This window comes from Jatropha curcas, chromosome 11 (genome assembly GCF_041381405.1).
Source record: "Jatropha curcas cultivar XTBG-Jc1 chromosome 11, XTBG_Jcur_1.0, whole genome shotgun sequence".
Taxonomy (NCBI): Eukaryota; Viridiplantae; Streptophyta; class Magnoliopsida; order Malpighiales; family Euphorbiaceae; genus Jatropha; species Jatropha curcas.
The window spans coordinates 2351585-2375683 of NC_143161.1; the positions used below are offsets into that span (position 1 = coordinate 2351585).

General features: G+C 33.8%; 3 protein-coding genes across 7 annotated transcripts; 2 read left to right on the forward strand and 1 right to left on the reverse strand.

Moving 5' to 3' along the window:
• The first annotated feature begins 1794 nt into the window (after positions 1-1794).
• CIPK20 (CBL-interacting protein kinase 20) lies at positions 1795-3529 on the forward strand. Its single transcript, XM_012236399.3, has one exon. It carries the CDS (start codon positions 1952-1954, stop codon positions 3287-3289), a length of 1338 nt encoding a protein of 445 aa, XP_012091789.1. The 5' UTR covers positions 1795-1951; the 3' UTR covers positions 3290-3529.
• Positions 3530-5437: 1908 nt separating this feature from the next.
• LOC105649679 (CBL-interacting serine/threonine-protein kinase 12) lies at positions 5438-9548 on the reverse strand. Of its 4 annotated transcripts, none has more exons than XM_012236400.4 (2): positions 7875-9548; positions 5438-5884 (listed from the first exon to the last, which is right to left on the reverse strand). In XM_012236400.4, the coding sequence occupies exon 1, from the start codon at positions 9354-9356 to the stop codon at positions 7902-7904; it is 1455 nt and encodes a 484-aa protein (XP_012091790.1). In that variant the 5' UTR covers positions 9357-9548; the 3' UTR covers positions 5438-5884; positions 7875-7901. The 4 variants fall into 4 exon arrangements, with proteins under 4 accessions (XP_012091790.1, XP_020541200.1, XP_020541199.1 ...); XM_020685541.3 differs by lacking the exon at positions 5438-5884 and adding an exon at positions 6284-6430; XM_020685540.3 differs by lacking the exon at positions 5438-5884 and adding an exon at positions 6337-6796.
• An 11846-nt stretch (positions 9549-21394) lies between these two features.
• Positions 21395-22747, forward strand: BNS (bonsai). 2 transcript variants are annotated; one of them, XM_089715980.1, is made up of 4 exons: positions 21395-21539; positions 21651-21789; positions 21921-21974; positions 22358-22747. In XM_089715980.1, the coding sequence occupies exons 2-4, from the start codon at positions 21711-21713 to the stop codon at positions 22417-22419; spliced, it is 195 nt and encodes a 64-aa protein (XP_089572106.1). In that variant the 5' UTR covers positions 21395-21539; positions 21651-21710; the 3' UTR covers positions 22420-22747. The 2 variants fall into 2 exon arrangements, with proteins under 2 accessions (XP_089572106.1, XP_089572107.1); XM_089715981.1 differs by having other exon boundaries at positions 21425-21539; positions 21699-21789.
• Positions 22748-24099: the final 1352 nt, after the last annotated feature.

A 24099-nucleotide genomic window follows, 5' to 3' on the forward strand; every position in this document is an offset into this window, starting at 1 on the left:
AATTAAAAATCTGACAGTTACAACGGCTAGAACCGCCGATTCGAACCGGTTCGAACCGGCGGTTCTAACCGGCCGGAGAACCGGCGGTTCCAGTCCGGTTCCGACCGGTTCTCTGGAACCGCCGGTTCTGGTTCCTCATTTGCAGGAACCGGAACCGAACCGGATTTTTCCGGTTTCGGTTCCGGTTCGTCCCGGTTCCGGTTCTCACCGGTTCCGGTTACGGTTCCGGGCCGGTTCGAACCGACGGTTCCGGTTCCCGGAACCGTAATTTGGCCATGCCTATTTGGAGGCCACATTTTTCAAAATTTAACTTTTATCCCATAATTTTTTTTTCGTGTACATTTTCAAATATATCAACAAGCCGGTCGGGTTGACACTTGTTGTATAAAAACGTATGAGCTTATAAATCAGTAAGCATTAAAACTCAATTATAGAAAGAGTCATATTATAGTACTTCAATTATTTTATTATTAATCAATCTGAAATTCACATCCAGCAACACTGGGACAATTATAAAGAAAGAGAGCGACTTTAGTGGGGTTAATCACAGACATGAAAATGATAAGCTTTGATTCACCGTAGATCAATCGATCCAACGGTCATATTTTGCTGTACATTTGCTGTTCATGAAGCAGACTACACTCGCTTTCTGCTTCTCATCACGCAGCCTATGGACATTAATTGTTCGCACTTGCAGATCCACAAAGAATTGTGTGGAACTGAACCCTTTCACTTCTCCTCCGGCCCAAACCCCATTCAATTGAATATACATATATGTATTTATTTTGAATCGTTTTGATCCAATCAAAAGTTTATATTTTTGAGACAATTCTAATATTAATCTAATTATTTTTTCCACCGAAACTTTCAAATAGATCGAAATAAGTAATAAATTATATAACAGGTGTAGCACTTCCATTAACTTAGCAAACTGATGAAAACTACGTGATCGATAAAATTTTAATTCGATTCTTCCCACTATTTATATTAATCATAAGACAGATAAGAACTACAATATCAATCTAATTATCGGTACCCACTCATATTATATATATATGCAATTAAATTGGATCCACTAGATTCTCCGGTTTCTTCTCTTGTTGAATCTTAATGGATTATGACTTCCAAATATATGGTACTGATATAACTGACTGGTTCATTACGTTTAGACTAGTTGCTTTGCTCCTCTTTCCATATCAAGGATATTGCATTTGTGGTTGTCATGTGCCTTACGAGTCAATTGGTCACGAGTCATCCACATGGCCATGTCACAAATGGATGGACCTACTCAAGATCAAAGTCTTGTTGGTCCACAATAGATAAACTGTGTTTTTTTTTTTTTTTTTTTTGTTACTATGTGTGTGTTGTAGATTTTTTTTTAATCTAGATTTCAACTTGAGGATTCAGGAAAATTCGAAACAGGCTCTATTATTTGTGGTCCAATGATGTAGACCAACAAAATTTTTAATTGATATAAACCATACATCATTATTTCACTAAGTAAAATAAGCTATGTTTTGTTATAAATGGCTTGCTTAGGTAACAATTTGTCATCTAAATAAGCAAAACAAGTTTAATTAGACGATAGAAACTAAATTAACCGTATGATTTTAAGAACTAAATATATACATAGGATGTCAATGTTGTCCTAAACCCTATTGATAGACGCTAAACTCATATTTGCTATTTTAATAGACTTTGTTAATCAGATTTTGTTTTCTATTAGCTGTTATTAAAATATTTACTTTGCTTAATTTTCTAGAATAGACCATATATAATAGACTAGTTTAAGTTGTCCTTCAATTCTTTGTTTCTCTCCTCTTTTTCCTCCTCCCTCTTTTCCTTTCTCTTCCACTCCTCCATTTCCTACATGAAAATGGATGGTTCAATCTTCTAGTACTTTCATCATTTTCCATCATCTTTCTTGTTTCTTGAGGTACAGAAAAGCAATATGGAGAAGAAAGGAGCTATATTGATGAATAGATATGAGATAGGGAGATTACTTGGACAAGGGACTTTTGCAAAGGTCTACCATGCAAGAAATCTCCAATCAGGCCAAAGCGTCGCCATTAAGATTATCGATAAACAGAAGGTTTTAAAGAGTGGTTTAATAGATCAAATCAAAACAGAAATTTCTGTTATGAGACTTGTTAGACATCCCAATATTGTTCAACTGTATGAAGTCATGGCTAGCAAAACCAAGATTTATTTTGCTATGGAGTATGTTAAAGGTGGTGAGCTATTTAACAAAGTTGTTAAGGGAAAACTCAAAGAAGATGCTGCAAGAAAATATTTTCAACAGTTAATTGGAGCAGTTGAATTTTGCCATAGTCGCGGGGTTTATCACAGAGACATCAAGCCTGAAAACCTTCTTCTTGATGAAAATGGTGATTTGAAAATATCGGATTTCGGTTTGAGTGCATTGTTTGATCAATCAAGAAAGCAAGATGGTCTTCTTCACACAACTTGTGGAACTCCTGCTTATGTTGCTCCAGAAATTATTAACAAAGGAGGGTATGATGGCTCTAAAGCTGATATATGGTCTTGTGGAGTTGTTCTTTTCGTTCTTTTGGCGGGGTATCTTCCATTTAATCATCCAAATTTAATGGAAATGTATAAAAAGATTGTTAGAGCAGAATTCAAATTCCCTAGTTGGGTTCAGCCAGAGGCGCGAAAGCTTCTGTCAATGATTCTTGACCCAAGCCCTAATTCAAGAATCACTATAGCCAAAATAATGAGTAATGCTTGGTTTATGAAAGGATATAAACGAATAGAAGCCCCTCCTTCACCCCAAGGTAAAGCAAGAAGCAAATTACTACAAGACGTTCATGCAGCTTTTGATTCATCATCAGATAGCAAAACCAGTAGCTCTCCTGTCAGGCCAACAAACTTCAATGCCTTCGATATAATCTCTCTTTCAAAAGGATTTGATTTATCAGGATTGTTTGAACAAGATAGTAATCAAAGGCTAGAGTCAAGATTTACTAGCACAAAACCAGCATCAGCAATTGTTTCAAAATTCGAAGAGATAGCAATGACAAATGAGAGCTTCAATTTTAACAAGAAAGACGGGACAGTGAAGTTGCAGAGCTGCAAAGAAGGAAGAAAAGGACAACTTGGTATAGATGCAGAAATATTTGAAGTAACACCTGCTTTTTTTGTGGTTGAGTTGAAGAAATCATCAGGAGATACATTGGAGTATAAACAATTTTGTGATCGTGAATTAAAGCCTTCTCTGAAAGATATTGTTTGGACATGGCAAGGAACTGAGCAGCAGCAGCAGATATAATAAAGTATGGTTTTCTTTATTTTTATTCTCCTGCTATTTATAATGTTATGTACTTACAAGGGGAGGGCAACCACGTATCGCAAACGACATCAGTCTCCTATTCAAAAAGAAATTTGCAGCTGCTTCAATACTTGTCTTTTCATTTTTTTTTTTTTTTCTCCACTTTCATCATTTGTGCTATGAAGCTCTGTGCAAGCAGAAGTTTAAAAATACTAATGAAACAATATATATTTTTTTTAATTAGCTGTGAGGAAATCAAATAAATATATACTAGAATATGTTTTTTCTCCTTCCCTTTTCCCACTCCTTTATATATAATTTATGGAATTTGAATTAAGTTAATTAATAAATTGATGGGTTGGATGATAAAGCCAATACAGAGTACCTTCCATTAATTAATAAACATTCCTATATGCCTTCTCAACAAAATATTGAAAATTCTCGGTTAATTTATTGGTATGAATTATTATTTAATTTTTCAGTTATATTGAAATATATATATATATATATATATATATATATATATATATATATATATATATATATATATAAATTAGGAGTTTTATTTTGAAGATTTAAAAATTATGTCCCTGGTATTTAATTACATCAGATATAAAGCGCCGAAAAGAGTAAATTTCTTTTTTATCAGCAAAATAAATTTATTTTATTAGAAATTTAGGAAAACTTATCGAACTCTAGTAGTAATTCCAAGTTAATATATCTCTCAATACAGCCAACCTAGTCAGAGAATGATAAGTGAAAAAACCTGGATTGCAATTTAATTCTTCAAATTGAATTTTAGAATTTAATTGTAAATTCCCTACATTTTGTATACCAAACTACTAGTTTATTGAAAGAGAAGACCATAGAGTTTAAATTTCGCCCGGCTTTGAATTATTCATATAAATAGACAGGTAGGTGAAGTGAAAGATTGTCATTCGGCCAACAAGAACCTTTCTGCGAATCATGTGAATCCCATGCACCAAATTCCACTGTACCAACTACCAAAAAGGCCAGTTGGTGGATTAGTTGGGCCCCGTAACCAGGCTAACAAATAGGAGCGCTACTGGGCCACGCATAGTCAAGTCATGGGCCACCACGAATAAATTTTGGAGCCCACAACTTGGCCTAATATAATTTACAGATTATGTTACTTGGAAAATATTTCTTTATATTGAAAAAATACAAAAGGTTAACATAAAAATATAATAAAACAAGTTTAGATTAAGAATTAGATATGTCATGCATGAAACAAGCAATCATCCATCCCTCTTATAAATTATACATATAAGTCTTTGCACTGATCGCTAATTAATGAACAGAATTACTTGTTCACACTTTTAAATATTAATTAAACTAATTAAGACATGAAGACGACAGGACAACAAATCTTATCACAATACCTAAAAAATTAATCATGTCCTTTTGTTTCCCTTAGATTGAATCAGGACCGTTCGACGGCAGAAACAAAACTGTTCAGAGAAAATGACAAATCAAAATGTCTTCTATCAAAGACATTGCACCTTTTTGACTAAATGTAAATACCAAAATTGATTCCATTCTACAGGCTAACTAAAACCACTTGAATTAAAATCCAAAAATTTTGTAAATTAAAATACAATTATGAAAACGAAAGGTGCCAAATTACCTACTCACGCGACTAAATTATTGCGGTAGGGACAATGCAACCAGAAAGTTCAATTGCTAGCCATACAAACATGCATTCCACTGCTCACGAAAGAAACTTCTAAAACGTTTTTTTTTTTTTTTTAAATTACAAACATACAATTTGGTAAAAATTTCTCTTAAAAAGAGACTTTAGCTTTGTCGCAGAAAAATATTTTTCACAATTTTCTATTATTTAAAACGTTTAGAAAAATAAATTAACGAAAAATATTTTTCTGATCAAAGGAAAATTAAATCATTTTTTAAGAAAAATAACTTTCATTTTTAGAGAGAAACATTTTTTGAATATTAATAAAATTACAAATCCATAATTTTTAAATTTATTAATCATTATAATTACTATCACTAGTCACTGTATGCCGCTTACTACCACCACCACCACAGGCAACTTTTATAATTTATATATATATATATATATATATATATATATATTTTTCATTCTTATCATATTTAACAATAAAATTTTTAAATTATAAAATTTATATTTATTATTAATATTTTTTAGTCTTAGCGATAAAAGACTTTTAACATTTCATACATTATATTCTCAAAGGACATTTTATTCATTACATCTTTAAAAGAATGTGAAAAGATCAACCAGTTCGAGCGATTAATAAAACTAAAAACATCAAAATCCAATTAACAAATGAGAATCTGTCTAAAATTCAATGGGCAACGGCTAATAATAATGCGACCCAATTGTTTATAACTGGCTTTTTCTTTTTCTTAAAAAATCTTAAGCGTCCTAAAAAACCTAGTTAGCAGCTGAGAGTGTTTTCTTCGCTTTAAACTTTAATTATTCAAATTGACGAGCATCATCACCAATCTCCACCAAGCACAAAAAAAAAAGACCTGTCTCTTGACTTTATGCAAATGCTGGCTATACATACATCGCCGCGCTCATGGTTCCTTCGGTTTATTAAAAAACAAAGAAGAAAGCAACAATGGCATCACAAATAGAGAGGTTATAATCAAAATCTTTAGAAAAGCACAAGTTAATCCACCAATCAAAACAGTTGCAGAATTCGTTAAACTTCTATGACAGTGTTAACAAATGCAGAAATCAAAAATTTCTACCATCCCTGTGCCGTCTAGCGTTCTATGTACTGGCGTCCCTGCCCTCCAGCCAAGCAAAAACCATTCTTTCGAGGCATTTTCCCACATCATAATACAACAACGGTTCCACCTTTCTAATTGTAAGTTTGATTAAAAGTCATGCCCTTGTTAACAAATAAACCACAGATGTTCCAAAGAGAGGATGTTTATAATAGAAGCAGAATAAGTATTAGATAAATGTGGCAAATGGGATTCGTTGCAAATGTTAAAACTTAAAAAGAAAACAGTCGGACAATAATCCTGTAGGCAGAGGAAAAATAGTTCTTTTTTTCCCTCTCTTAAGATAGTTTGCTTACAGAAACTGTGAATTTCATTATCTTAATGACCAGCAAGGTGGTCCTACAATCAAAAATTGAAAAGGCAAAATGTATAATCATAATATGTTGCTGCAACATTAAAAGAATCTTCAACAAACATATCTATGGTTGCATAAAAAGCCACTCAAGCAGTTTTAGAAGGAAAAGAAAGATAAGATGACAGATGAAAAGCAAACTTGCCATGCTCAAAATTAATATCATTTGAGTATTCAAAAGCCAACCTCCTCAACCTTACCTGTAAGTCAAGGCATACCATAAACTCATTAAAACAAGAAGTTAGCGCATATGCACCAACAGTTTTTAACTCCCTTAGAGTAGGACTCCAAATAACTTTATTTGGATTCTTTCTCCTCCTTTTGTTCAAATCATTCAACAGGAAAGTTCTTCACTGGCCAATGAATAACCCAAATTAGAAACGGAAAGAAAACCCTTATCTTAATGTCTTTAGAAGAGGAACACATAATAGAGTCCAGCCTGTGATCCCCGAAACCAACCTGGTCCGATACACTAGTTGGGCCAACAGGTTCTGACACACCCTATCCACACCATTTTGCCAAATTTTGAAGTTCCGTTCATTTATTCAATTGCAAGATTTATTACTATTTCATGTTGCTGACCCACTGAAATCCATATGCCTTGATGTATCCAAGCCCCAAAAATTATAGAAGGTGAAAAAGAACAAACAAACTCAAACCAACACAAGGTTCCAGGTAGTAGTTATAACCGATCGATCCAAATTCCAGTTCAACATTTGTTTCACTGATGAACTAAAATACCAGCAAAACACTAATAAAAACCAGTAGAATCTCATCTTCCAACTTGAACTATTGATCGTGCATGCATATAATCTCGTATAAACACCAAATAGCAAATAGATTTGTTTCTCCTAATTACTTCTTCAATTTTCAGGTATGTTAAGAAATCAACTGAAGTGTTGCCTAGCACTTATGTTTCTGCCAATTAAAAAGGTGGTCTGGCATAAAAGAGGTAGCCTAAAGCCCCATGAACATATTCTTGAACAATATATATACACACTCCAACTTGCAGATGCAGAACACTTCTAAAAGAAGTTGTCAAATCAGTAGCAAGAAAAGGAAATATAATCCAACGCACTGGTTTGCACATTTGAGTTAAAACTTACAATAATCAACCACTTTGAAATTATTACCATCAATCCAGCTCATGAACAGAACAAAGAGAACTTCATTTCCTCGTTTATAATATGCACACACAAGTCACCACCAAATTGACGGAATAAGCAGAAATGTATATTTCATTCTCTTTAGTCTAATCTAGTCTTTCTCGATACATGAATAAGATATGCAATATATTAGTAGTTAATCTCCTAAGAAACACACACACACACACACACACAAAAAAAAAAAAAAAAAAAAAAAAAAAGGAGAAAAACATATCATACAAACCTTTATCAGAATAAATTAGCAAAAAGAAAGAGAAAGGCATACCCTTTTCTTTTCTCCCTCTGTCCCTCTCTATTCAGTGTCTGAAGGTAAATGTGGAGAATCAACAGGTAGAGGTTCAATAGGTAATTGTGAAGTATCCAATGATAATTGTGAAGAAGCAGTGGCAGAAGCTTCAGATTCCTCCTGCGTCAACTTCTGTAAACCAGGTTTCAATTCCTTGTTACAGAAATCTTCATACTCCCCTTTATCGCCTCCTTTCTTCTTTACCTCCACCATAACCAATTTTGGTGTTAACTCAAAAATTTCAGCTGCAATAGTTAATGGACCTTTGGCACTTTCCCTAGTCCCCTCCAAACTAACTCTATAATCCTTTTTCCTAACTGTAAAGCTCACAACTTTAGCAATTTCCTCCAATTTTGATACTATCTTTGATACAGGAGCCCCTGAAACAAATCTTGCTCCCTCTCCACCCTCCTCAAATAACCCAGATAAATCAAAACCAGGAGAAAACGATATAATATCAAAAGCATTCAAACTTGCAGGTCGAGGCAATGAAGTAACCTTCCTTCGAGTTTCAAATTCTGATTCTGATTCAGAAAGTGACTGGTCAGAGCATGAGCTTGCTGCATCATCATTTTGTCCCTCATCCTCGAAGCTAAAAACTTTATCATCCTCAATGTAAAATTTGATATGCTTAAACCCCTTTTTGAACCACCTATTCTCCATTATTTCAGGGATCGTGATCCGGCTTTCAGGATTTGTATCAAGAAGCTTTGAAAGAAATCTGGTGAGCTCCGGAGAGAACCATTTAGGACAACGAAACTCACCCTTATAGATCTTCTTATACATTATCATGATATTCTGGTCATGGAATGGCAAGTAACCCGCCATTAAAACAAATAAAACCACCCCACAAGACCAGATATCAACCTTGGCTGCATCGTACCCTTTTCTTGCAAGAACTTCCGGCGCAACATACGCCGGCGTCCCACAAAAAGTATGAAACAAGCCGTCTTGTCTAATCTGATCGGAAACCGCACTAAGACCAAAATCGGAGACTTTCAAATTACCGTTTTCATCAAGCAAGAGATTTTCCGGCTTTAGATCTCGATGAAAAACGCCTCTTGCATGACAGAATGACACTGCGGATATCAATTGCTGGAAATATTTCCTTGCTACTTCTTCTTTTAACCTTCCCTTAGCAACCTTATTAAACAATTCACCGCCGCGAACATATTCCATGACGAAATAGATCTTAGCCTTGGTGGCCATGACCTCAAAAAGCTGAACTATATTAGGATGGCGTACGCGACGAAGAATGGAGATTTCGCGCTTGATGTGAGCAATAAGACCACCCTTAAGAATCTTCTCCTTATCAATAACTTTGATAGCAACGCTATCGTTATTCTTGACATTACGGGCATGATAGACCTTGGCAAAGGTTCCATGGCCAAGAAGTTTACCGATCTCGTATCGACCTAGAAGAAGAGCCTGATTATTATTTGTTTGGTTCTTGCTGGCCATAGATAGATTGGAATTGAAAGATAAGCGAATTAGGATTGTTTTTGTTTTTAGGTTTAAAAAGAGCTAACGATCAGGCATTGACGAAGGAATAAGAAGAAGAAGAAGAAGAAGAAGGAGAGCTCTTCAATCCTGATTTGGTTCGTTCTGGTTTCTCGTCTGTGTGGAGGCTATGAGTGGGGAAAACTGTAAATTAGATGCTTTTATAATAAAAAGGTATATACTGTTTTTACAATAACTTAAATTTCTAGGACTTACACGTACCTTTCTTTGCCTATTTATGTCAATCTCTTCCCAATACGGTCTACTTCCACGTCGGCATATAAGGTTTTTCAACTTAATCAAAAAAAAAAAAGCATCATTAAACAATAATCACTTAGTTAGGAAAAGCAAAAACTACTATTTGCTTTTGCAAAATATATGATTTTGTTTCTATATTATAAAAAATAATCATTATTCTTGTTATCTCCTTTAGACATTTTACAACATTTTTATTAAAAAGTTAAAAAGTACAGTGCAGTTGAATAAATAATTGTTTTGTGGCAAAATTACAATAAACAGAACATAATTTCAAAATTTCCTTTTTAGATTGCAATTGGCTTAAGCTAAAAATACTTATCAATTAAAAGTCTGCCTAACACACTTAAAAGATGAAATCTCCTATCATTTGCAAACTTATTTCAACAAGAAAAGGATGGAAAATCACAATCAATTGTCTTTTTTTTTTTTTTTTTTTGAAAAGACAATTAACTGTCAATATATTGCACAATATATTTATTTATATCATCCATATATATCATTTATACAGTGTATATATATATATATAATTTATCTATAATATGTATAATTGTGAAAATGGAAAAATAACTGAATAGACAAAAAAAATATTTAATATGTGTGAAAATAAATAATAAATGTTAAAAAAGATAAATATGGTATAATATTTTTGTTAAAAAACAAAAAATTGACATCAATAAAAATATTTGAACTTAATTAGCATTCTAAATATTAAAAATAAAAATAAATATTTTAACTCAATTAGCAATCCTAAATTTTGTTGTAAAACAAAAAGAAGTGATTAACCCAATAAGAAATATATGAACTCGGTTAAGTATATTAAAAGGGTAAAATAGTTTAACTTAATTACAAATTTTTGAACGTAGTTTGAAAATTCAAATTGTTATATTCGATGTCTCGAGTTTTCAATAATATAAATAGTTAATACTAAAAATTAATAAAAAATTATATAAAAAAAGAAACTAATACAAGTGAAAACTAGTATATTTGTATTATTTATTATTTTGAAACGCACTTAATAAAATATAAGGTCATTATTGGGTTAGACTTCAATTAACAATAAAAAGCCTTAATTAATTAATTTATAATCTAATCCACCAACTAATTTATAATTTTTTTAATTAATTCTACTTTAATTTCAATTCAAAACGTTTGAAATGATTATAACTACCGAATAAAATAATATCACTAAATATATGCGACCATTAAAGTATTATTTCTACTATTATTTTCTAGAATCAGAGAAATGATAAATTTAAGAAAATTTGTAATCCAAAAAGCCTAGACAAAGTTATTGCAAGATTCAGGTTTGTCACGACCCATTTCCGTGGGCCGCACCGGCACTAGAGCCCAGGTAAGCTTAAGGCCCCCGAGACCCGTAGTAAGCCTGAAATACTCGAAATTTACTATCTCAATAGAATTTTAACATTCAGCCCATATGATTATGAAAAATAAACCTCAAGATTTTATTATTTCTCGGCCCAAGTTTATCTTCTACAACATTCCATAGTTCGGACCCAATTCACAATACATCACATTTCTAATATAGGCTTACAGAATTGTGTTGGCTATATTAATACATGCCTACATATACGTAAGTCCTACAACTGCGGAGTCACTAATTCTTTAGTATACATAGTTTTTATACACATAATTACATAGCAAAATAATTATGGAACTAAAAAAATTTCTCTATTGCCCTGCGCCGAAGAAACATAGCCTAAATCGGATTAAAGGAAAAACCTACTTCCTGAAAAATCAAACAAGACATGTGAGTTTTCTAAGGGGTAATAATTTTTGCACCACACACGCAGTCACACAAATGTGTAAACATATTAATCTAGTCGTCCGACTAGTTTTATGCTCACGCAGCCAGTCACACAAATGGCAAATCACCAGCACTCACAATCATTAACATCTTCTTATAATCACATCACGTGGAAATTAGTCAGTGGAGTCACCGAACCCCCGATGAACCGTCCTCCCACATGGCTCATCCTCTCACATGTGCACCAGGGAGCCGATCCCCCATACTGGCCGACCGGTCTAATCCTCACTTGACCAGCCCTCTCATTATTTTTCTATTCTCTCTTTTCTTTTCCATACCAACAGGAGGCAACCCGGTGGTCTCCATCCAATCTAGATCATCAAGCGCTCACAACAGGAGGCCACCCTGCGGGCTGCAATCAAATCTAGATTTTCAGGTGCGCAACAACAAGCGGCCATCCTGTGGTTTCAGAATAAACAGAATTATCAGGTGCACACGGGGGCGCCGATCTCCCATTTACCCGGCTAACAGAAACAGAATCAGGATCCATATAACAGAAATCAGAATCAGGATCCGTATAACAGAAACTGTCTCACAAACCCATGGTGACCCACTTCATCCTAATTCCACACAAACAAAGAACAGCAATATCACAACACAATTAATCAAGTATTGCAATTAAATGCAAGCATATTAATCAATTAAACATCGTAATGCAATGCAAATAACTAAATAAATAAATAGTATTAACAATAAACAACAATGATAAAATAAATAACAATAATAACAATAATAATGGAAATAAATAAATAAATAAATATGTAAATCATTAAATGAGTAATAAAGATAATAAACAATCAGAGCACTATATTTATTATGTACCAAGTTATAGAACTAATCTAACTAAACTTATTAATTATGTTGTTAATTAAAATTAATCTAAGTTCTATCGAAATTTCTGCAGCACCTCCCCTAAAAATTGGACTATCTACCTGGTCAAATATCACAATATTATCATATCTTTATCGATCAATGCACACAGCCCATCCGTCGGGCAATCAAACAAATTTATTTCCCTTCCTCCACCCAAAGCAATCACATTAATATTTAATCGTCAATGCCAAACTTTAACTTACTATATAATGTTAAGAAAATAAATAAAAAAGCAAATTAGTGAAAATAGCTATTTGCTTAACATCAATTCTACTAGTTAAAACTATCCAACTATATACTGTTAACAGTCATATACACCGATAACTTATATATTCCTTGTCATAATTAATTGGGGTCTCATGATTCAGTTTATTGACCTATAAATCATTATCCTCATCAAACAAAACCATATGTACTAACTCGTTTAACTGTGTATCAATTATAATTAAAAATTTTTACACATCAAAATAGTAAGAAAATCTTAAAAGTACACTCGTTATATATATTTGTCCTTCTGAAACAACACAAGATCTCAAGGTAGTTGCTGCCGATACACAAAAATTCAGAGTTCTCCTATGCTGAAATCATAGATTACCCACCAATTAACCAATCCCTTGCAAAAATTAAACTTACAACCCCATATGTACTATATCCAGCAATACTTTATAGGAATAATTAAAAATAGTTGCTGCCATTTCAAGAAAATTCTCATTTTTGTTCTATCTCGATCATTAAACCTTTACATTAACAACAAGTTATGAAAGACATAGTTCTACCACCAAATATGGACTTAACTCAACAAAACTATAATCTTCTTTAGCTAGAGGCTGCCACTTTAAATTCAATACTCAATTCTAATCTGAAGCTACATGACTCACTTCAAAAAATGCACTAGAATGTGTTTTAATTATAGTTAGTAAATAAAATCAACCTTTTCCTAAAATTTGCATAAATAGAATATATAGGGATTTAATCCTTACTCTAGCTTCGCTAATACATGAAATTCCATATCCTAGCACAAAGAATTCACAAATGATGCAAAAAGGAAGTTAGAGAATGAACTTACCTAGCTGTAAAACGAGCTGAAAATTGGAATTTTTCGGTCAAAATGACCGAAATTTGCTCTACTACCCAAGATCTGATTCTGCTGGCCTTAGCTTGGCTGGAGCTGAAGAGGATCGTGGTCGGTGAGGTCGCTAGAGGGAATGGAAGAGCTCAACCGGTCGATCCTTGGCTGGTTTCGCTGGAGGAGCAGAGAAACGATGAGTCGACTGTCCCAAACGCAGCAAATCGCGATCTTAGCTCATCGTTTTACTGCGCCAACCGGAAACAGAAGAGAGAATGCGAGAAAGGAAGAGACCGAAGCTTCATCGCTAATCGCTGGTATTGGAGTCGCTAGAAAATCGAGTGAACTGCGACGTGATTTTCCGATCGGACGAAATCGCAGGTTCCTTGCGATAGCTGCGCTCGCCAAAGACGAAAGGAGAGAGAGAGGAAGAGAGGCTGGAATCCGCTGTGGCGTGGAGGCGACGGCAAGGCGTGGCGATGGTCTTCGGTGATCGAAAAACGAGAGGAGAAGAGGGCCAGGTGAGGTCGCGCGCCGAAGAAGAGGAGGAGAAGAAAAGAAAAAGAAAAAAGAAAAAAAAAGAAAGGAGGCGTTTCTAGAGGGTTCAAGGCCATTTCGGTTCGATTCGAACCGGTTTGGTCCAAATCAATGGTTTGACCCAATTTAACTGTTCTCAAATCGAAAATTCCGACAATATACTTGGGCTTAGGCCCAACTCGCAAAATTTTGGACTTAAGTTAAGATTGTTTGGTGTTTATAGCCCAAATAGTTGAGAATCAAGATTTTTGATTTAATAAAAATTCGAAAGTTTCAAAAATAAAAATTCAGGGTGTTTCAATCTCCCCCCCTTAAGACAATTCGTCCTCGAATTGAAATCTAGCAGGAGAGAGTAAGAATGAACACACAGAGAATTTCAAAGCCATAAGAAATTACTTCCAACACCAAGGGCACAACTCGAGAGTAGATAATATGAACCTAGGAAGGAAAAGGGTCAAGTATTCTAATTGTAATTCTCTCGCCAACCATCTTATTTAGTGCCACCTAGCTAACACTCACAAGAATTTGAGTTTATTACCTAAATCTCCAATCACTATTTTTAGACAGCTACTGAACTCTTTAGAAAATCTTTCTTTGAATAAAATTTGACAATAAAACCAGGTTTAACAGGAAAGTACATATCATAAATCATAGATTTTTCTCAAAATTATGTAACTTCATGTGAAAATTTAAATTTTATTAAATATTCATCTGTGAAGGCCAAACATAATTTACAAAGGTAAACAATTGTAATTATAATTTACTTACAATCATAAGAATTAACTCGTTCAATTCACATGTGTTATTTAATAAAACCCTTATTAATCAAAACTTTTGAAAACTGGTTGCTTTACTTCAAAACTTTAGGCAACATCGTCTGCAATTTCCGCTATCTATTATATCACAGGCCGCTTCGAAATAACTGTTGTTGTTTCTCATCTATGCAAATTCGATTGTCCCTATAATATCTTTACTATAGATTAGTTCATCTGTTATACAGCTCCTAACTCACTGCATCCCTTAGCTATCTCAATCATATAAAAATTTCACTCCTTCCACTTAACCATCAATTTCTCTTTCCAACGCTTATTCCTTATGTCGCCTTAATACTCATCACGAAAATTTAACTTTCATAATAATATCTCTTAGTAATTCGCACTTCCGTTCACAACCTAAATCTCATTTGATAACCTTCCATTCTACTAATGTCGCCTATTAATTTATTAAGGATAAGAGAGTATTCTTATTAATTATTTGGTCTACTAATCATCATTGATCGCGATCTATCTAATCACCAATAATTCAACTTAGTATTTATTACCTATCTTAAATATTCACCTTTATCTAACACTTATCAACACAGATTTTTCAATTAAATTTCGTTAATTCCCAACCTAATACTACCTTACCATCCAAATATTACATTAAGTTGATCTCAATAACTCCTTGTATATATATTACAACTCGTTATATATTTCATTTCTATACCCTTAAATCATTCAAGTCCATTCCTAATGTGATGTCTTTCATGTATTACATTAAACAATCCTATACTCCAAATCTAATCGCCACTTAACTTCTATACCAAAATCGGCCACCCGACATTTCCAGCGTTCATGTTCTCAACTTGACTACTAACTGTCTACTTACTTATTATTATCAACACCAATCTTATTCTTCTTTTTTTCCAATCTTCTTTCAAAATTTTACTATCCTTATAATCATTTCATTTTATGATCTAATCCAATTGGCCCCATGATATAAATAGACAGCTTTCAAAAAAATAATTTTCTATATAAATAATCAATTTCAAATTATTTATCATAACACAATTTGAATTCAAAATTAAAATGGGGTTTTAAATTTAAAATGTCAGGTAAATAAAATGAAGACAAAAATAAAAGGTTTATATTTTTTGAATAAACTCTAAAGAAATTCAGTAGCTGTGTTGAAAACTAGACACAAATTTCTACTTACCTTAAAGTTATTATTTATGCTCATGAATCTACCATACCAATGAAGATCCTATTTATTCTCTACACTATCCTACTCACTGACAGGAATAGAGTTCACATGAAAAGTAGTGTACTGGGTGATCAGGCCAATCCACTACCATCGGGTATTACTCTATTCCCTAGCTTAAGGGTTGATACCATTCTAGCCCCTATAGGTACTGCGATGGATTTATCTTATTGTCTAGTGCTTTCACTTCAAACCTTGAATTACTTCTTCTATAGTCTATTGATCTACACAATAGATGTGGATTTTCCCACCTCATAGGGTCTAGTGCGTCCACCATCCCTAGAGAGGAAAATCACAAGTTTCCTTCCTTATGTTGGTTACGGCCGATCCCAACATAAAGAAATTTCCTATACTCCGCAGTTGTGTCCTAGAACCCTAACCTAAGCTCTGATACCAACTTTGTCACGACCCATTTCCGTGGGCCGCACCGGCACTAGAGCCCAGGTAAGTTTAAGGCCCCCGAGGCCCGTAGTAAGCCTGAAATACTCGAAATTTACTATCTCAATAGAATTTTAACATTCAGCCCATATGATTATGAAAAATAAACCTCAAGATTTTATTATTTCTCGGCCCAAGTTTATCTTCTACAACATTCCATAGTTCGGGCCCAATTCACAATACATCACATTTCTAATATAGGCTTACAGAATTGTGTTGGCTATATTAATACATGCCTACATATATGTAAGTCCTACAACTGCGGAGTCACTAGTTCTTTAGTATACATAGTTTTTATACACATAATTACATAGCAAAATAATTATGGAACTAAAAAAATTTCTCTATTGCCCTGCGCCGAAGAAACATAGCCTAAATCGGATTAAAGGAAAAACCTACTTCCTGAAAAATCAAACAAGACATGTGAGTTTTCTAAGGGGTAATAATTTTTGCATCACACACGCAGTCACACAAATGTGTAAACATATTAATCTAGTCGTCCGACTAGTTTTATGCTCACGCAGCCAGTCACACAAATGGCAAATCACCAGCACTCACAATCATTAACATCTTCTTATAATCACATCACGTGGAAATTAGTCAGTGGAGTCACCGAACCCCCGATGAGTCGTCCTCCCACATGGCTCATCCTCTCACATGTGCACCAGGGAGCCGATCCCCCATACTGGCCGACCGGTCTAATCCTCACTTGACCAGCCCTCTCATTGTTTTTCTATTCTCTCTTTTCTTTTCCATACCAACAGGAGGCAACCCGGTGGTCTCCATCCAATCTAGATCATCAAGCGCTCACAACAGGAGGCCACCCTGCGGGCTGCAATCAAATGTAGATTTTCAGGTGCGCAACAACAAGCGGCCATCCTGTGGTTTCAGAATAAACAGAATTATCAGGTGCACACGGGGGCGCCGATCTCCCATTTACCCGGCTAACAGAAACAGAATCAGGATCCATATAACAGAATCAGAATATAACAGAAATCAGAATCAGGATCCGTATAACAGAAACAGTCTCACAAACCCATGGTGACCCACTTCATCCTAATTCCACACAAACAAAGAACATCAATATCACAACACAATTAATCAAGTATTGCAATTAAATGCAAGCATATTAATCAATTAAACATCGTAATGCAATGCAAATAACTAAATAAATAAATAGTATTAACAATAAACAACAATGATAAAATAAATAACAATAATAACAATAATAATGGAAATAAATAAATAAATAAATATGTAAATCATTAAATGAGTAATAAAGATAATAAACAATCAGAGCACTATATTTATTATGTACCAAGTTATAGAACTAATCTAACTAAACTTATTAATTATGTTGTTAATTAAAATTAATCTAAATTCTATCGAAATTTCGGCAGCACCTCCCCTAAAAATTGGACTATCTACCTGGTCAAATATCACAATATTATCATATCTTTATCGATCAATGCACACAGCCCATCCGTCGGGCAATCAAACAAATTTATTTCCCTTCCTCCACCCAAAGCAATCACATTAATATTTAATCGTCAATGCCAAACTTTAACTTACTATATAATGTTAAGAAAATAAATAAAAAAGCAAATTAGTGAAAATAGCTATTTGCTTAACATCAATTCTACTAGTTAAAACTATCCAACTGTATACTGTTAACAATCATATACACCGATAACTTATATATTCCTTGTCATAATTAATTGGGGTCTCATGATTCAGTTTATTGACCTATAAATCATTATCCTCATCAAACAAAACCATATGTACTAACTCGTTTAACTGTGTATCAATTATAATTAAAAATTTTTACACATCAAAATAGTAAGAAAATCTTAAAAGTACACTCGTTATATATATTTGTCCTTCTGAAACAACACAAGATCTCAAGGTAGTTGCTGCCGATACACAAAAATTCAGAGTTCTCCTATGCTGAAATCATAAATTACCCACCAATTAACCAATCCCTTGCAAAAATTAAACTTACAACCCCATATGTACTATATCCAGCAATACTTTATAGGAATAATTAAAAATAGTTGCTGCCATTTCAAGAAAATTCTCATTTTTGTTCTATCTCGATCATTAAACCTTTACATTAACAACAAGTTGTGAAAGACATAGTTCTACCACCAAATATGGACTTAACTCAACAAAACTATAATCTTCTTTAGCTAGAGGCTGCCACTTTAAATTCAATACTCAATTCTAATCTAAAGCTACATGACTCACTTCAAAAAACGCACTAGAATGTGTTTTAATTATAGTTAGTAAATAAAATCAACCTTTTCCTAAAATTTGCATAAATATAATATATAGGGATTTAATCCTTACTCTAGCTTCGCTAATACATGAAATTCCATATCCTAGCACAAAGAATTCACAAATGATGCAAAAAGGAAGTTAGAGAATGAACTTACCTAGCTGTAAAACGAGCTGAAAATTGGAATTTTTCGGTCAAAATGACCGAAATTTGCTCTACTACCCAAGATCTGATTCTGCTGGCCTTAGCTTGGCTGGAGCTGAAGAGGATCGTGGTCGGTGAGGTCGCTAGAGGGAATGGAAGAGCTCAACCGGTCGATCCTTGGCTGGTTTCGCTGGAGGAGCAGAGAAACGATGAGTCGACTGTCCCAAACGCAGCAAATCGCGATCTTAGCTCATCGTTTTACTGCGCCAACCGGAAACAGAAGAGAGAATGCGAGAAAGGAAGAGACCGAAGCTTCATCGCTAATCGCTGGTATTGGAGTCGCTAGAAAATCGAGTGAACTGCGACGTGATTTTACGATCGGACGAAATCGCAGGTTCCTTGCGATAGCTGCGCTCGCCAAAGACGAAAGGAGAGAGAGAGGAAGAGAGGCTGGAATCCGCTGTGGTGTGGAGGCGACGGCAAGGCGTGGCGATGGTCTTCGGTGATCGAAAAACGAGAGGAGAAGAGGGCCAAGTGAGGTCGCGCGCCGAAGAAGAGGAGGAGAAGAAAAGAAAAAGAAAAAAGAAAAAAAAGAAAGGAGGCGTTTCTAGAGGGTTCAAGGCCATTCCGGTTCGATTCGAACCGGTTTGATCCAAATCAATGGTTTGACCCAATTTAACTGTTCTCAAATCGAAAATTCCGACAATATACTTGGGCTTAGGCCCAACTCGCAAAATTTTGGACTCAAGTTAAGATTGTTTGGTGTTTATAGCCCAAATAATTGAGAATCAAGATTTTTGATTTAATAAAAATTCGAAAGTTTCAAAAATAAAAATTCAGGGTGTTTCAAGGTTGGACCAAAAAATGTAAAATTCTATAATTTAAATTAGAAAAAATATTAATATATTTTTCATTAATGAATCTATAAAATTTTGGGTGAAAATATTTATTTACATTCGGTAAATGCTTACGCAGAATATTTTTTATTGAGAAAAAAATAAAATAGTAATATTAAAAAAAAACTATTTTTCGAATTGGTTTGATGTATAAAAATTTCTAAAGGTCCCTTCTTCTAGTGGAAAGATTGGAAGAAAAAAGAAAAGAAAAAATCTGCAACCAAACATTCAAACCCTGTCGAGTGGGGCGGCCACCACGTGTAGCTTACTTATTATGCTTATGTGTAAGTGTGCAACACGTCGGCAGGCAATCTCGTTTCCTATTCATTATTACCTTACAACTAAACCCAAACGTAGAACGTTGGATCCTTTCTGTTTCCAGATCAGACGTAATCGAAGAGTTCAACTTTCAAACAGATAAGCCTTATATACACCGTTAATCTTTGGGCAAACTTGTGGAAATTTTATTAAAAATATTTTGGTCGGTTGCTTGTAAGGATCCTGTGAGGCCAAGCTACACGGTATCGTCCGGTTGTGGATAACGATCGCAACAAGTCAACTTGACGGTCGGTCACCAGCTTGATGACTTCGTAAATTATTGATAAAATATGTAACTTAAAAACTGTTATATATAATATTTTTTTCTTAGTTCGCTGTCCTATCGGAATAGTATTCAAGGTATATATTTTTTATATAGCTCTTAAAAAATAATTTAAATCTGCATTCTTAAATAATATTCGCTTGAATTTCATAATATTATTTTAATTTATTTAATTTATAGTTAATTAAAATGAAAAATGACAAAAATATGTATAAAAAACTCTCCACAATTTGTGGATTAATTTATTTTATTTGAAAACAAAAATAATCTAGAATAATCTATTTTCATACTAATCTTATAAGGTTTTATTATCTAAGAAAAATCAATTAAAACTATATTTTATTTTAGGAGATTATGTACATTCATCCATTGATAAGTTATATCTATTATATAATTTTTAAATAGTATTTAAATTTCATGTAAATTGGTATATTATAGAATTTCACAGTATTGGTGTAAATATGTAGATGGTATAATAGCAGAAATACGACGAGAAAAAAGAATATAAGCTATTGTAGGAATTTGACCGGAAACATTCAATTTTCCGACGTTTTTCGCAGTTAGGTAAGCTAATTTCCAACCCTTTTGAGTTTAGTTCATGAGTTATTTGATAAAGATGAAGAATTTGAACCCTGAATTAAGCTATTGTAGGAATTTAAATCCTAGCTATATAATTATGAATTTTTATTTTTATTTTATATAAGGTTATATCGGTGGTATGAATCTGCTCTTCATTAATTATTGTGAATATAAAATCCTAATGATGAAGTTTGACGAGAATTGAAAATGATTTTCAAATAACAGCAGCTAATCTAACTATTTGCTAACATTATTACTTTGATATGAGACATATGATTTGATAAATCAAAGTTTTTGTTGAGAAAGGAGCCAATAGACAAGAAATATATGTTTTAATGAAAAAATTCTGATTTCTTTAACTTGGCAGCATCTAATTAGTAAAATTTTATGAGCTAGTAATGCCAAGGCCTCATGTCTCGTACCATGGCGGCCCAAATTTTACCAAACCCATAGGTTCGATAGTTAAACCAAACCCAACCATCAAAATTATCCAAGCCCAACTCACACCAGAACCGGCCCGTCCTGTGCACGCTCATCGTTTCTTCTTTCCTTCCTACTGTCTAGGGATTTTAGATTCAGGGACGCTTGCTTGTCTCCGATCGATCACCAAACAATCAAGTCTACCAGGTACAGCCTGCTTTTTCGTTTTTTCCCCTTCTCTTCTTCTTTTACAGACAGTTGCAGTATAATTCAATTATTTTCGCAAGTATATTTCAAATTTGTGTATAATTTATCCAGTACTGTTCGCATTGTTACTTGCCCTTTGGTACGTTTCGATTATACAAGTGCGGAGCAAATATGGCAGAATTATTAAGTTTGGGTGTCCTTATAGATGTTGTAGATGAAGAGTGGATGAGAGACACTTTACCTGATGATGGTATTATTTGTGCTTCCACCCTCTCCCAATTATCTGTTGCCTAATTTGAGTTTTAAGATTATTGCCTTTCATGGTATGGCAGTTGTTTCTCCATTGATCAGTTGCTTCAAATTATGCTTCTGTTATTGCAGATCTGCCATTACCACCAGTGCTGGTTGTTAGGACTGATGATGCTGAAGATTCAAGTATGTTTTTTTGTTGGTTTTTGCATTTGGAGAAACTTGAGCTTTCTTTGTTTGAATTCCTGTCCTTATGCTCCTTTGTGTTTGCCCATGTTAGTTGGCAATTTGCAAGGTTTTATATACTTTTATGATAGAAGAGCCTGTTATACACAATTGTAACTACTTGTCTGAACCCACTGGAGGTTTCATGATTGCTTGGACAAGGGTGATCATCCTGAGTTTGATAACTGAAAGTATTAGTAAAATGTAGTGTTTGCCTTGTTCTCATATTGATTTTAGCAAAATTGCACTTTTGTCAATCAACATTTTTGTGTTTTGTTGCTATCTATCTAATCATTCGTTGTCATTGCTTTTAATCTTTGTCTGGATTTGAACTAATTTTTCAGATCAGGAGACGCAACAAGTTGATGGAGATACTTGGCATGACCTTGCATTAGGCAATCAGTGATCCAATCTGGCATGAAGAGACATGGCGTTCTATTGTAGAACCTTCAATTGTTGATTGGACTCTTAGGTAACTGAGATTTTCTGGACCTAAGTTAGAAGTCTTGTTATGCAATTGAGTTGAACGGGTCCATGGTTCAGATCCTCTATAGGCTTGTTTTATATGTTAAGCCCATAACCAAAAGCTCTTTTTGTGCATCCACTTATATTAGGTTTATTTGTTTCTGTATTTACTTATGGATTGCACTTCATCTGAATGTTGCTAAATTGTGTATTTATCAGTTCCTGCAAACAGTAATTTCTAATGCATGTTGAGTTGAATTTAGCCAAAATCTATCCTTTTCAGGGTCTGTTGCTCAATTTTGATATAAAATATGTGAGGTGAACTATATCTTTCACCGATGACAATCATGCTGGTTTTGCACATCTCATGCACTTTCTATCTCACACCGAATGTTTTTGGATTTGTTACATCTAATATTTACCCCAAAATTTACCAATTAAAGTATTATACCTTTAACTTTGCATGATCAAAATGAGCTGCTCTATACCAAGATGGACAGTAGTTATATACAGTTACACACACATAAAGGTACACTTTAGGTTTTGCTAATTTATTTGTCACACCCACTTTCATAATTCTGCAGGCACGTATTATACTGTTATGTGCTTTTTAGTGTGCACTCGCAGGCATATAGTCTAACGATAGTGCATCTCTCAATTGAGCAATAGACTCAAATATTATCTTATTTGAAAATGATGATGTGAAAGTAATTTATATTGATTTACACATTTTAATGAACTTTTTGCTGAGAATTATTTATAATTTCGAGTCTTACTTGTCATTCTTTTGTAGTGTTTGTTTGGATTTATGTGGATTAGGTGATATGCCATGCATCTAACTTACATCCAAAACGATATTTTATTTAACTAGCAGAGGAAAAGAACAAAGAAAATGAACCAAAAGTTATGTTTGAGAGCAGGTGAGAAGAGAAGCACACACTGACTAATCGTTGAGTAAGTTTGCCAGCAGCTTCCTAATCCATTGGTATCTGTTATTTCTATAAACTAATTGAAATGCCAATATGTTGAATTTGACTGAGGAGAAGATGAAGAACACATTTTCCCATCTTTTTCTCCTCTACAATGTCAAAAACAAAAAACCATTCAAATAATTATGTCCAGACAAGGAACCTTACAAATAATTATGTCAGTACAGTATGTTAGAACACATTAGAAGTAAGGCATGAAAATGAAATAACAAGAAACTCCCCAAAATGACCTTGTTGACCAGGGAAGCTGACTTTGAACTTATCTTAGTCATTAGTCAAGCTCGTTGCGTGGAGGAGATTGATGTCTTTGTCAAATTATGGTTGAATCATCCTCATATGATGCCCTTGCACTGTATATTTGTTCACAATATACTATATTATTTTGTCAAAAAATGTGCTTTACATTTTGAATAATTATGGGATTATTGGGCTAATTATTTCCTTGATGACTGTTTTGCCTTTTCCAGTGCTTCTGGGCGGGTGTAAATGCTATTAATCACCCATTAATTGAATTATTTTTGTATAGTGGGTGTTCGTTGTGGAAAAGAGCAGTAGCTTTTCACAATATATACAATTCTCTACAGGCAGCTTTACTATAAATTTTTCTTCAATTTATTATTTTTCTGTTGACA

Coding starts and splice junctions, on each gene's coding strand:
- BNS (XM_089715980.1), top strand. CDS start 21,711: ATGGCAGAATTATTAAGTTTGGGTGTCCTTATAGATGTTGTAGATGAA. Junction 21,790..21,920: donor AGACACTTTACCTGATGATG/GTATTATTTGTG, acceptor CTGTTATTGCAG/ATCTGCCATTACCACCAGTG. Junction 21,975..22,357: donor TGATGATGCTGAAGATTCAA/GTATGTTTTTTT, acceptor CTAATTTTTCAG/ATCAGGAGACGCAACAAGTT.
- LOC105649679 (XM_012236400.4), bottom strand. CDS start 9,356: ATGGCCAGCAAGAACCAAACAAATAATAATCAGGCTCTTCTTCTAGGT.
- CIPK20 (XM_012236399.3), top strand. CDS start 1,952: ATGGAGAAGAAAGGAGCTATATTGATGAATAGATATGAGATAGGGAGA.